Source organism: Sceloporus occidentalis, unplaced genomic scaffold (genome assembly GCF_023333645.1).
Source record: "Sceloporus occidentalis isolate IW3139 unplaced genomic scaffold, rSceOcc1.0.p SCAF_5, whole genome shotgun sequence".
NCBI classification, from domain to species: Eukaryota; Metazoa; Chordata; class Lepidosauria; order Squamata; family Phrynosomatidae; genus Sceloporus; species Sceloporus occidentalis.
The window spans coordinates 101798057-101812800 of NW_028316985.1; the positions used below are offsets into that span (position 1 = coordinate 101798057).

The following is a 14744-nucleotide window of genomic DNA, read 5'->3' on the forward strand; positions in this document are numbered from 1 at the left end:
ACATTACAGATGGATGAACTCATTCCAGGAAGCCACAGCCCTGAATCTACATGACCTAGAAAGGCAGTTGATGATAGGATAACTTGGAGGCCACTCATTCTTAGGGCTGCCATAAGTTGAAGTCAACTTGACAGCATTTAACAGGAGGAATTCATAATGTTGGGGGCGAACATATCAGGAAATGAGGGCAGAAAAATTGGATGGGAGCAACTCTGTGGTGACATCTATGAAAACAGGACACTGGGAGACTATTTGGATATAATGGAAAACTGGCTATGTGTGTAAATGTAAGGCTTGTAAGCTCAACTCACTCCACACCCTTTCATGGCTTCTCTGCTCCTGATTTTGCAGGAAATGATAGCATAGCAGCAAACTATGGTCATCTACAAACCAGAACTGGAAACCACAGTCAATCAACCATGGATTTGACTTTTGTTCTGCAAACAAATTATGTCTTATCATTAAATTAAATGTCAGGATGTAATCACCATTTGCAATTTACGTAATTAGCCCGTACACACCTTCCTCCACCACAGATAACATTCCACGACGCAAAATGTAATCTGTCAATTACTTCTGAAGACAAACAACTGCAACAGACCATAATCAATATCCACAGAGTACTTGTCATGGTAGGTTTTCAAACATCTTGTAGTAGTGGGATATGTCTAGAATTTGTATGTGACATATCTTATTATGAACATGTGTCATGTAGTCTCAAAAGTGTCTTCAACTATTTCACCTCTAGCAAGGAGAATTTTGAGTGTCAGTTTCTCTAACAATGCAAGAATGCAAATTCTGTCTAACCAGTGATGAATGGATAAACCTTGCTAAGTTCTTCCATGTCCTTTCTAGTTCTTCGGCTTGTTGAATACAGCAAGGCAGATATAAGATAGGACATTACACAGGATATTTTCATTTGCTTAATGGGGGGATTAAACCAGAAAAGCTTCTTGTTTGATGTTCTGTAGGAAGTTGATTTTCTCTGGCCTCTTGTGGTACACAGCTGTTTCGTTTTTATTTTTTTTAGCAAGGCAGTGTCATTTATTATTTTTAAAAAATGAATTAACTTTAACACATACGTTTGTGAACAGAGCATACAAAGAATACTATGTAGTTATGCTGTGTTGTCACAAGGGGGCAGAAAAGATCAAATATTGATGTAACCAAGTCGTTGATATGAAACAAGAACATGCAGTATAGTGTTGCGTTATAATGGCATGAAATTTTATTTATATATAAATTATTCAGTGGCAATGCAAAGCATTAAAATACACTGTGGCAAAAGTATCTTTAAGCCAAGCCTAACAGCAGCCCTTATCTTGTTTTGCCATAAATACATCTTAATGCAGAATGGATTGTTTATTATCACTAATGGAATGTTTAATACATACTGCTCTTCACAGAGGCCAGAAAGCCAAAGGTTAAGGCTACCATGCTGTTCACTGAGGGTAGGAGTTGTTTCTTAGTGCATTCCTAGTATGTCACATTTGAATTGCATAGTGGTTCACAACTTCTCCTGCTATTAGTTATTGCTGTTATTTATGCAGTGCACGCTAAAGACTTCCACCAAAATAAATAAATAAATAATAGGCAGGTTGAAGTCTATGGGGACATTACAGTCTAAAAGTTAATGAGTACTGCTGATGTGGACAAGCTGGTGAGGCAAGCAAGGAAGACAACTTGTCCCTTCGATCCCTCTCCTCCTTGGCTGATCATCCAGGGAGGAGATGCAATTAAATTTCAGTTACAACATATTATTAATGCATCTCTCAGGGAGGGAAATTTTCCATCTTGCTTAAAAGAAATGGTGGTAAGACCACTTCTTAGAAAGCCCTTCCTGGACACCCTGGTCCTAAACAACTATAGACCAGTATCAAATCTCCCTTTTCTGGGCAAGGGGATTGAGAGGGCAGTTCCTTTCCAACTCCAGGCAGTCTTGGATAACACAAATTATCTAGACCAATTTCAGACTGGTGTCAGAGCAGGATATGGAGTTGAGATTCCTATGGTTGCCTTAATGGATGATCTTGCCTGAATATCAACATGGGGATTGTGTCCCTGCTCACGCTTGGACCTCTCAGTGGCATTCAATACCATTGGCCATGGCATCGTTCTGGAGTGCCTGGGAGATTTGGGAATTAGAGGCACTGTGCTTCAGTAGTCCTGGTCCTATCTTTTGGGCAGGTTCCAAATGATGAATTATTATTATTAGTAGTAGTATTAATTGTGGATATAAGTAAGAGATGAAGTAAGTAGCAGTGTAATAAGTGTGAACAAATGCAGTCACCATTACGGAGGCTTCGTTACAGCTGAGGATACAGTTGAAAGTGAGGATTAAGGGGCTTGGAAAATGCTGCAGAGAAAAAGTGAGTGTTGTAATGGGATCAGGAGGATGGAAGAGGTAGTACATCAGATAGAGGTCCAGGGAGGCTTTTTTGATTTTAAGAGAGGCAGCAGAGAAGCAGCGAGTGAGAGGAAATTAGCAAAGCCATTTAAGAGTGAGGTACGTAAATGTTAGTTAAGGACAGAAGGATGGGAAGAATCAAAGTTGAGGGAAATAAAGATTGGACTTGGTGGATGCTTGGGAAACACTTTGATGAACCTATTAATGTTTACTCATAGGAAGTAAATGAAAAAACTGGGAACCCCCCTCCCCCCCCCCCCCAAAAAAAAAAAAAGCTGTTCAGAGAAATGGCAGGGAGAGCAGCTGGAATTGCCTCCTGACTGTTCTATTTTGAGCCCCAGGAAAATGCCACCAAGCAGCATGTAGGCCATACATGTACTAAGTTGAAATAAACCTTTGTTTTGTTTATTTTATTTATGCTTCAACAGTTGAAGGCTGCTTGTGCTTGGTAAAATGTAAAGCCTTTGGGGCAATACTGTAGACAGCTGTTCTCAATATCTGATTATTGGGAAATGACAGGGCTGAGTGCCCCCCCCAAAAAAAAAAAAAGAATGGAAGTGTAAAAAGTGACAAGTACATATGTGACAACTTGAATAGAAGGAACGGAAGTTGAGTTAAATTATTTATGCTTAATCTTGAGGCAATGCTTAATACATTATTAACTTAAAGCCATGGTGACAGGATAGCATTAATTACACCAATAGGATGGTATCATATCATCTAAACACAAAACTTTGGAGATCTTCATTTTAATGTCTCATTTCTGCTTTGCTCCTTCCCATATCTTTACACACAAAAACACCCTTTCTACTATGTTCTGGAAAGCCATATTGTATTAAGACTCCTGACTATAGTAATCTCCAAAGGAGCTTGCTGCATTGAATAGGATGTGATATTTGGCACTCTTTTTACAAATTTCAAAACAATTTGCATTTTGGTATGTACTGGCGTCCATTCAAATGTAGGTCCGAAGTGATACTCTTCAAGAACACTTGCTTCTACCTAATCTGTGAACTGGTCTTGAAGTTGCTGTTAATCAGGGGAAAGTCTTAATATTAGAAGTTTAATATGCTTAGCTATTTCATTAATAAAATAGCTTCATTTTTCATTCATTTTTACTATTCAAACTGCTGCTGGCTAGTTTCGCCATTCCTGATTGGCATTCTAGAATTCAGAAATTGGTTGGCTGCTTAGGGACCAAATGGGTAGACTATACACCAGTATTTTATGTTTATAAGTGGGGGCCAAGCAGGATGTGACACAGAAGTTGTTCCATGATCTCCCATTGTGCATGCATTTGTATCATAATCTCTCAATATGTTTCTGTATCTGTTTATGAGTGTGTGTTTTACTCCAAAGCAAGTATGTGGAACTGTGGAACCGATCAGGCAGGTGTAATTAAAACTGGAAAGGGGTCATTTACATACACATAGAACACAAGGCACTGGAAAAAGGTTTCCAGGTGATCTACTGACCAGACTTGGACCTACATAGACTCTGTAAGGTTGCTGCGTCACTTATCTTCAAGTCTTGCCAGCATCTCTATCAGTTAGTCTATCGGTATCTCTTCCATTAGAGGCTGTATAGATCAGCAGTAAGCTCTGGCTTGGGGGAAGCAAGGGGGTGACATTTGGATGACACATGCCCTGACTGCTCAGTGGATGGTGTTACGGCGCTCCTTTGGCATGGTCAAAAGGAGTGCAGGAAAGTGCTGCCACAGCAGCAAGGGCACCCTTTTTCCGGGCCAAAAACAAGCAGCATTTTGCCACTTTTTTTCAGCCTGGACAAATGCTGTATCTGGGCCACAGCATGGCCCCGATCTGGTCCTCAAAGGGGCAGTGGCAAGGTGCTCCTTCGGGGCCGTCTGTTTTGCCCCTTAGTAACAAAAGTGCTCTACATACAGCAACTATATCAGTCTCCCTTCTCCCCACCCACAGGGTCAATATAAGCTTCAGGGTTGAGTGGGTTGAAATATCTCTGAGGCATCTAAAGTCCAGTACCCTCTCCAAGACTAGCCATGGACCCTTTTTCTGAGCTGTACTTGTATTGCTTTTGTTTAGATTGATGTTGAATAATATAATCTTCTCATTCTTGCAGGTTAGGCCAAAGACCCTGATTCCAGAGAGCCTCCCAATTTCTCCATGCAGAGACCAACCTTCCAAACAACCCTCAACGTTCCAAAAGGCAACTGTAGTCAGCATCAAAAATCCCACTCCTGCCCTTCCCACTGCCAACAATACTGTTAGCCATGTAAAGACTCCCAGCAGCCAGTCACAAAGTATCACTGAGGCCACGACTATTCCATCACCCCTGACCAGTGCTGGTGTGGCCTATGCCATCATCTCCACATCTCCCAACAATGCAACTCCGATCAATAATAGTGCTGCTGTCTCAGTGGTCAATGACAGTATTAAAGTGCAGCCACTTCTCATCAGTGCTGATAGTAAGGTAAGTTTTATTGTTGAACTGAGCTCTCACTGCAGCTTTAGAGAGCATATATATGACATCCTTAGCTTTGCTTCCAAAACTATTTGGATTTTTGTTGTTCTTCAGTAAAAAATCTTCTAACATTGTTTTGAACTTTTAAAGAAACATGGGGGAACTTATAGCTATTGGGTATGGGCTAATGAAGGAATGGATGGGTAACTGCAGAGAGGTTAAGTTTTGTTAGCATCTTCTTTTCTCTGTATTCCTACCATCCCTTGCTGATATATACCTTATTATTCAGTTGCCCTTCAGATGCCTTGTTTGTTAAAGATTAATAATGGGTGACATTATAAGTTTGCATGGAGTAATGTGTTTTGGTCAGAAGATGCTACTCCACTACAAATTTAGCAACAAGTGGCTGGCTATAAAAATTAGTCAGTTAATTAAGGGTGCACAATTCTTAATCAGAAATGTTTTGAGCATTTCTGAGCATATGCAGAACATTTTTCTGCACAACTGAATTACTGTCTACTCTCTGAAACTTCACTTCCTATAAAGAAATGTGATCTGTAAAGATCATTTTTTTGATTTAATTTAATAGAACCTACTTTTGAGTAGATTTTTTAAAAAAGAAAAACATAAGCATAAACTTAGTGTGAGGTCAGGATTTAAGTTGGTTGTGTCTTTTGGCTCTAAGTTTCAACCTTATCAAAATCCTCAAAGTGGATGAACTATGGAAGAAATGGAATAACAGAAAAGCAGAATGGGGAAGCCAAGAGAGAAGGAAATGGGGTGGGGAAAACTTCCCATCTAATTACTGTATATACTTGTCTATAAGTTAAAAAATTTAAGCCCAAAAATGGGCTCCAAAATCCTGGATTGATTTATATGTGGGTCAATACAGTAATACTGCTCAGATGCTGAGACTGTGAGCCTTGGAAAAGTTGGTGGTGAAAGGAGGGGAGAGAAAGAGAGAGTGGACATCTGTGTTCCCCATTTTGCAAGCCATGCACCTTGGAAAGGTTGGTGGTAAAGGGGAGGGAGGGAAGGAGGGAGAGATTTGCATGCCAAGATTGTGACCCTTGGAAGAGGTCCAGAGAGGGAGAAGTAGGGAGGGGCATTTTGTTTTCCTCTTTAGATCCTTTGTTACATGTCCCTATGTTTGACTCTCAACTTATCCACGAACCATATAAAAATCCATGATTTTGGCCCCCAAACCTGCCCTCGACTTATACATGAGGTCAACTTATACACATGTATATACAGCATAAAAATGTCTAGCATGGGAGGAACAATAATAAATGCACTAAAGGACTGAAAACTGTTCAATGGGATTTACTTCTGCAGAGATGTAAGGAGGGCATGGAATTAGCTACATGAAACTTTTGTTTCCAAACTTACAAACAGACCTCACAAGGCCTTTGACTTCCAGGAACAGGAAATGGATGAAACGCAGAATTTGAGGTGTAGGAAAGAAAAAGAAAAAGATAGTAGAAAATTGCTTTTTTTTTTTGGGGGGGGGGGGCTGTTTAGAAAAACTTGTCATGTAATTGTGCATATGCCTAGCACTGTGTGAAAAGCACTAAAAACACAAAAGGCTTACAAATTGAATCACTGCAGCAAACCCAAATAATAATATACAAGGTGTATACTACACTGGACCTTTGGTACCAAAATCTGTGTTTGCTCAAATCCCATTATATACAGTAGACCCTCCGTATTCATGGGGGTTAGGGGCAAAGGACCCTTGTGAATTTAAAAATTTAGTGAATAAACCCTCCCCCCAGTTTCAGAGAGACAGGGAGGGGTTAGAGAGAGCTTCCCTCAGAGAGCTTCCCTGCTCCGACGCCTCCTCATCCCAGACAAGCTCTCTGAGGCATCGATGGAGTGAGAAGCAAGAGTGAGAATCCCCCACCTCCCTTCCAATGCTTCAGAGAGCTTGTCAGCTCTCTGAAGCATCAGAGGGAAGGTGAGGGACTCGCCCTCCTTTCCCCTGGCCTGCTGCTGCCCTGGAAAACTTTGGGAGAAACAGCAGGGGTGGGGGGAGTCCTCTCTTCCTCTGGAAAAAGAAAGAGCTTCCCTCTTTTTCCTTTTGTGGGTAGGGTTGCCATAACCTGCCTGTAGGCGGGACAATCCCGGTTTTGGCAGAAACGGCCTGGTCCCGTTCCAGTTCCGCCAATTCCTGGGTTGTAGCATGGATTTTGCCTTGGCTGCGGGCTGGCGGCGCTCCTCCTCCCCGACCTCCTTTTCTTTTGCGCGCCGCGTGGCTGCGCAACCCACCCTCTTCCTCCTCCTTTTTTTGCGCGCACATGGCACGCTGCCCACCTACCTCCTCCTCCTTCACCAGACTCAGGAGGAGGAGCTCCTCCTCTGTTGGGCCGGGCTGCAGCCAAAGGGGAAAGGAAAGGGCCATTTCCTTTGCCCTTTTTTTGGCGACGAGGAGGAGGAGGAGGAGGAGGGTGCCCATTTACAGTATTTATTTTGGTTAAGTGTGTTGTTTTTAAAGTGTATTTTTTCCAGTATTTATTTTTATTAAATGTATTTTTAAAGTGTATTTTTGCAATATTTATTTTTATTAAATATATTTTTAAAGTGTATTTTTTCCAGTATTTATTTTTATTAAATGTATTTCTAAAGTGTACTTTTTGCAATATTTATTTTTATTAAGTGTATTTTTAAAGTGTATTTTTTCCAGTATTTATTTTTATTAAGTATGTTTTTAAAGTGTATTTTTTGCAATATTTATTTTTATTAAATATATTTTAAAGTGTATTTTTTCCAGTATTTATTTTTATTAAATGTATTTTTAAAGTGTATTTTTTCCAATATTTATTTTTATTAAGTATATTTTTAAAGTGTATTTTTTGCAATATTTATTTTATTAAGTGTATTTTTAAAGTGTATTTTTCCAGTATTTATTTTTATTAAGTGTATTTATAAAGTGTATTTTTCCCAGTATTTATTTTTATTAAGTATATTTTAAAGTGTATTTTTTGCAATATTTATTTTTATTAAGTGTATTTTTAAAGTATATTTTTCTAGTATTTATTTTTATTAAGTGTATTTTTAAAGTGTATTTTTTGCAATATTTATTTTTATTAAGTGTATTTTTGCAATATTTATTTTTATGAAGTGTATTTTTAAAGTGTATTTTTTGCAATATTTATTTTTATTAAGTGTATTTTTAAAGTGTATTTTTCCCAGTGTTTATTTTTATTAAGTGTATTTATAAAGTGTATTTTTCCCAGTATTTATTTTTATTAAGTATATTTTAAAGTGTATTTTTTGCAATATTTATTTTTATTAAGTGTATTTTAAAGTATATTTTTCTAGTATTTATTTTTATTAAGTGTATTTTTAAAGTGTATTTTTTGCAATATTTATTTTTATTAAGTGTATTTTTGCAATATTTATTTTTATGAAGTGTATTTTTAAAGTGTATTTTTTGCAATATTTATTTTTATTAAGTGTATTTTTAAAGTGTATTTTTCCCAGTGTTTATTTTTATTAAGTGTATTTTTAAAGTGTATTTTTTCCAGTATTTATTTTTATTAAGTGTATTTTTTAAAGTGTATTTTTAAAGTGTATTTTTTCCAATATGTATTTTTCCCAAGTGCCTTTTCTGTGTGTTTTTGGTGCTTTTAATGCTAAAAGGTCTGCCTTCTTTTAACAATGATAGTGATGATGGTGGTGGTGATATTGATATCAGCAAGCCTCTGAGGCATGGCCAATGTAAGTTGCTCTTATTTTTACAAACTCATGCACAGTGAAGAAAAACCAAAGTACCTTGACCAAGTACACACTTCTGAGAAGTATAGTTGGTGCGAGACACCTGAAACCGAGGGCAAATCCACTTCTTGTTAAACCACCTTGACATGTTCATTATGCATAGCCATGTTAAACCATGCTAAGTGTTAAACCCAAGGGGTTTGGTTATGGAATATGCAAGAACCATGTTAAGTAAAGCCATGTTCAGTGCCCAAATGTGCTGTTGTGTGTGTTTTGGAATGGAGGGGGGTGGTTTGGCCAGAAAGGGAAGTACATTTCTGCCATCTGTCTAGGAATAATGCCAAAATGTCCTCCATTTTGATCATGCCTAAGAAACATGCATTTATATTAACATTTTTTTAAAATCATCAATTTTTTTTGCGTGTCCTCCATTTTTAAAAAATGTGTCGTACATTTGAAAATTTTGTCCTACATTTATCCTACATTTGTCCCGGTTTGGAGGTCCTGACTTATGGCAACCCTATTTGTGGGGCTAGTTACAGAGTGGCAGGGAGGGGATGGAGAAGAGAATGGCACATGTACACGTGGAGGCCTTGACCTCGCGAATAATCTAAACCATAAGTTCCAAAGCCATGAATATGGAGGGAAGACTGTACACTCACATAGCAAGATGGGGTCCCTTGTATAAAATGGCAAAATTAAGGTTAGCTTTTTGAATCTTTTTTTTTTTTTAATTTGCAAGCCGTGGATGGTTGACTTCGTGGATGCAGCATCCATGATGGAGAGGACTGAGTGTATACAATAATATAGAATGGAAGCCTTGATAAACTTCAATATAAAAGGAGAACTGAAGAGGCTCACAATGCACTTACATCTCCAAGAAAGACTTATAGGCCAAGGAGGGTCAGGCACATCAGGCCTTCTACAAGGGCTCTGGTGGCTTGAGGATGAAGCAGGCACATCACTATCCCATTCTATTCGAACTAGGATGTAGTTTTTCTTCCTTTTCATTCTTCAGTTGCCTCCTAGTCCCATCGTTTCTGTTGTTTTCCAGCCATTTTTCTCCTGGATTTCCAGAACCTTCTCTGCCTTTCTTCCTACATCAAGCAGATTAGCCTATCTGTTTACCCCCCCCCTCCCCCAAACACACACACTTTTTGGCTTGAATTTCAGCTGAAAATGGTGACTGGGAAGTTATATAACATCACTTCCAGTGTACCCAGATAGGCCTTTATGGCCCATACTGTGCTTTTATGGCTCTGGGGTACTCCTTGCTTGTTAGATTGTCAACACATTAGGTTTTTCTCAGACTTGCAGTTGTCCACTCCTGCTACAGACATTTTTGTCTTATCAAGTCTGCGATCCATCCATCCTAATAAATGCTAATGTTCTAAAAATAATTAACTTGTTATTTTGAATGATTAACTTCATTGTTAATAAATCCACAGTCTGAGAAAAACCTAATGTGTTGACAGTCTAACAAGTAAATTACTAGTTATTTGCAAGTTCTGAAATATATGTTGGCATGAATCATGCTAGTAGGATATAGTTCATAGATTGAATGCATAAATAAAAAACAGATTTAAAAACTTAGTTTGAAAAGGAATTATTTCTTTTCTTTTACTATTTTGTTTGAGAGATTCATGGCACGTTGGAGGCATAACATTCTCACTGGAATTCAGATCAGCGAAATTAAATAATATTGCCTCTGTTTGTAGACTTTATACAGATTCTCACATGAGGACATCCTTCTCTTTACGTGCTTTGCTCTATGATTGTATAGCCCCTTTGCCTTAAAAAAGTTGATTCAAAGTCTTCTGTTTTATGAAGAAAATAATACGACTCTCATACTAAGCATTTATTTCATTTTTTTTTTACAGGTTATCATTATTCAACCTAAAGTTCAAACCCAAGCAGAAAGTAAAGTGGAGATAAAGCGACCTCCTGAAGAGTCAGCTCAGGGACCCCCTGCAACCAAAAAGAAAAAGGAGGAAAATCCAGAGGTTAGCTAATTTTTTTACATACTTGTTATTCACAAAGGCTCTGAAAAGGCATTCTTAGTACAAAGGTTAGGTATATAAAATCATATATTTATTGTGATGGGTAGATGGTGTGCCCTTGTTGTAAGGATGTGTTTCTTCAAATTATTAATTCAAGCAAGGTCGAGTGAATAATTTAATGAATCTTTTCCTCACTGTGGGAATGTCTTTGAAAACTGTACAGACTTCACATGGGACAGAAAGTCTCCATCCTCCTCTCTAATCTTCCTGTTTCTTGACATGGTCATGTGGGGGCAAGGAAAGTTGGGGAGCTGAATGAGTAGGATCACCACTGCCTCTAGTTGTGTTCTGACATACCCATGGCCTTCACTTGGCTGCCCCTCTCACCCTGTCACAGCCATGCAGGGCACGGGGTAGTCAAGTGAGATTGCCCTAGCCAGCAGTGGATGAACCTTGCTTAGTTGCCCCCTGCCCCTTCCTCTCAGCACAGCTGTGTAGTGGCTGGCAGGAGGTGGGCAGTGGACAGCTAAGGGAGGAGAATTTGCACCAGATGCCCTCAGTCCTACCACGGGGCATTATAGAAGTGAGAGCCAACAAAAAGGTGAGTCTTGGCTTTGGAGGCAGGAGTAGTCCTCAAGTCTATTTGGAGACTATTAGGTGGGAGGCATAAAAAGGGCTTCAGGAGTATTCTCCTCATTTGCATTTTCCAACACACAAGAGGCCTCTTATCGGGTTTTGTTTGTTTTCCCTCAAAGTTTGAATATTTTTACCATCCCTACTTTGTTGATAGCAAACATGAGTTGACACATTTCCCCTCATTATGCACCAAGAATCTGCTTGAGAAGTCACAATCAGTGTTTATGAGAACATTTCTTTGAGAGCATTCCATAGCTTTTCATGATCCGTGGAACCAAAGCCTTTTCTGTAGTCAATAAAACACATGCAGATTTACTTTGGGAGTTCTCTTTTGCACTTCATTATCCATTGTGTGTTGGTGATTTTTTTGTGTCTCCTTTTTTGTGGATGGAATGTATATTGATCTATTCCAATCATGAAGTACTGAATATTAATAAAATATTGTCTCATGCTTTCCGTGAAGCTGCATGTTACATACCAGGCCCAACTTCATGTAGTTAGCTCTTCATTTTTTTAGTCCAGTTTTCATCCAAGGTATGCTCTGGTTGAGCTATTAATGCTACTTCACTTTCTCTGCAAAATGTTCTATAAACCTGAATTTTAGTGTTCACTTCAGGCACAATCTAAAATTTACACAGCGAATAAACTTGTTCCAAGACAATTCCTGGAGCAATAAGCTTTAAGAACAAGTCTTAAACTATATAACTGTAGATCTTCCTGGAAGTACGTTTATAAATGTATAAATGTAAACTGTAAAATGGGACCTAATGAGATACTAAAAGAGTATTTTAGAGTACTCTAGGGGAGAGTGGAACAGCACCCTGTTGTCCCTACCCAAGCTGAATAAGATTAATAGCAGTCTTAAGAATGGTGCCTACGCAGAACAGATTTGCACTTATTTTACCTTTCTGTCAGCTGAAAACACTTTACACATAAAGTTTGTCCATAAAAATGGAAGTGTTGCATTTGTTACCCATATCTAGCAACTTCACCTTGACTTTCTTCATTGAAAAGTAATTGTGGTAATAACTATAATACACAATCCATTGCTTAACCATTTTGGTAGCCATCTTTATTAATTATTATTATTATTATTACTATTAGTCACACTACTTCACATTGATTTATACAGAGTTTTCTGTGTTCTAAAGACTTCGTACTTATTAGCCTTGCAGTTGTTACTTTAAAGCAGTACTTCTCAAATAGTGGGGCGGGCCCCCCAGGGGGGGCGCGAGGCTCCGTAAAGGGGGACGCGAGGCTCCGTAAAGGTATGTTATGCCGAGGTGTACTTATAACAATTTTATAGACAAATGATACTATTTACAGTCACACGGGGGGGGGGGGGGGCGTGAAATGTTTTCTTCTTCCTAGGGGGGCATGACAGAAAATAAATGAGAAGCACTGCTTTAAAGCCATGTGGAACAATTTTGCCACCCATGTAAAACTAAGCAAAGAAGAAATAATCTAACATCTTTAACTAAAGTGTTTCAGCCTTGTCTTCATGGCAGGAGTGAGATTTGGGGGGGGGGGGACTGTCTTGCCCAATAAATTAAATATGCTGAGATCATCATCATCAGTAACAGTATAAGTAGTATAAGTAGTATAAATTACAAGGAGGAAGAGGAGAAATATAACCTTAGCACCCTGCTGACACCACCATCCGAAAATCTTTTTACTCATTCCTAGGGTTGCCATTAGTCAGGACCTCCAAACCGGGACAAATGTAGGACAAAATTGTCAAATGTAGGACCTTTTTTTGGGGGGGGGTTTCCTACATTTGAAAAAGAGCCTCGCTGAGGGGAGGATTCCTTCTGCGCTTGGGCTCCGTTCGTGGAGCCCAAGCAGAGAAGGAATCCGCCCCCAGGGAGGCATTCTTTTCCCCTTGGGCTCCGTTTTTGCCAACGGAGCCCAAGGGGAAAAGAATCCCTCCACTCAGCGAGGATTCCTTCTCCGCTTGGGCTCCGTGAACGGAGCCCAAGCGGAAAAGGAATCCCCTCCCTTTCCCGGCCTCTGTGGAGGCTTGGCCTTCACAGAGGCCTGGAAAGAAGGAGGAGAACGCCCGCGATCGTGGCGATTTAGTGGAATCTCCCAACCCCTTGCAGGTGCCATAACCCTTTTTGATTTTTTTAAAGAATAGGTGGCAGATTGGTGTGTGGAAAGGGTTGCGACACACTGAGGTCCAGCACTGTGTGAGCAACATAAAAACATAAAATGATTGCAAATGGGTTTATTGCAGAAACCCCAAATAGTAATATACAAAGTTGTACGATATATAATAATAGACAGTAGAATCCAGATCAAAAATTAGTGTAGGAGAACTGATCAGAGTCCCAAGGCACTTCTCATCCCCAAAAAAGACCTATGGGCTATGGAGGATCAGATACATCTTGACTTTTAAGGCCTGACTCTTTGTAAGAGTTATGGTGCTAGAGAGAAATGCAAATATATCAGTACCCTATTTCATTCTAAACTAGGACTCTTTCTTTCTTTCTTTCTTTCTTTCTTTCTTTCTTTCTTTCTTTCTTTCCAATCTTCAGTCCCATCTCTTCGGTTGCTTCCCAGCCACTTTTCTGCTGGGTTTCCAGAATTTTTCCATCTTTCTTCCTCCAACAGACAGATTACCCCATCTGTCCCCCCCCACACACACACACACTTTTTAGCTGAAAAATGGTCAGTGGAAGTGATATGATTCCACTTCCTGTGTATCCAGATGTGCTAGTACGCCCCTGCACCCTACTGACATCATAATGTGAAAGCTTTTTTACTCAGTCTATACACTATCTAGGGCATGGGGGCAACCACACTACACTTTTGACCCTCCTGAGATGTTGTAGGCTGTTGGGAGGGAATCTTTCCCTTTTCAACACCAGAAATGACTTTTGGTAACTTTTCTCCTTCTAAAAAAATAAAAATAAAACCCTTTCTGGGGCCTAAAATAGTCCAGGCCACTCCTCAAAACTTAGTAGAATCTTCCCAACTGCTTCTTTATATGTTCAGTGCTATGGTTTCTTTTTTCTTAGCTTAAGTTTTAAACTTGTATGCCAAAATTTCTTTTTCTGTTATTTCTGTCAACAAAAACAATAATGCAATGAGTTATGTAGTTTTTTTTAAGAAAAGAAATAAATCATATACAGAAACTTTTCATTACAGACCCAAATCATTTGGTATTTGATTTTCAGAAGATTTGCCCAGTAATTATACAATGTTGGTGTAACAAACACAGAAAGTCTAAATCCCATCTTGTCGTAGCAGTGCCTAGTGACACCTTTCTGAAAGTCACTATTCCTCTCATTTATAGTTTAGTTAGTCAAGCCTTTTCCCTCATATTTCTTTTTATTTTCCCATGTTTAGTATCCATATTATTTTTTCATTTCTCTCCCTCTCTTTTTCTGTGTGTACCTTCGAGTCGTAGCCGACTTATGGAAAGCCTAAGGCACAGGGTTTTCTTGGCACGTTTCATCAAAGGTTTTTTTGCCATTGTCATCCTCTGAAAGACTGTGACTTGCCCAGAGTCACCCAGTAGGTTTTCACAGCCAAGCAGGGAT

General features: G+C 39.0%; 1 protein-coding gene across 4 annotated transcripts in view; it reads left to right on the forward strand.

The window, feature by feature from the left end:
- Positions 1 to 14744, forward strand: part of LOC149312593 (PHD finger protein 21B-like) — a 223410-nt gene that overhangs the window by 184275 nt on the left and 24391 nt on the right. For all 4 annotated transcript variants that reach the window (XM_089524934.1, XM_089524936.1, XM_089524937.1 and 1 more), the window contains 2 exons: positions 4505 to 4855; positions 10444 to 10566. In XM_089524934.1, coding sequence (XP_089381060.1) covers positions 4505 to 4855; positions 10444 to 10566 — 474 coding nt within the window. The remainder of the gene's footprint in view (positions 1 to 4504; positions 4856 to 10443; positions 10567 to 14744) is intronic.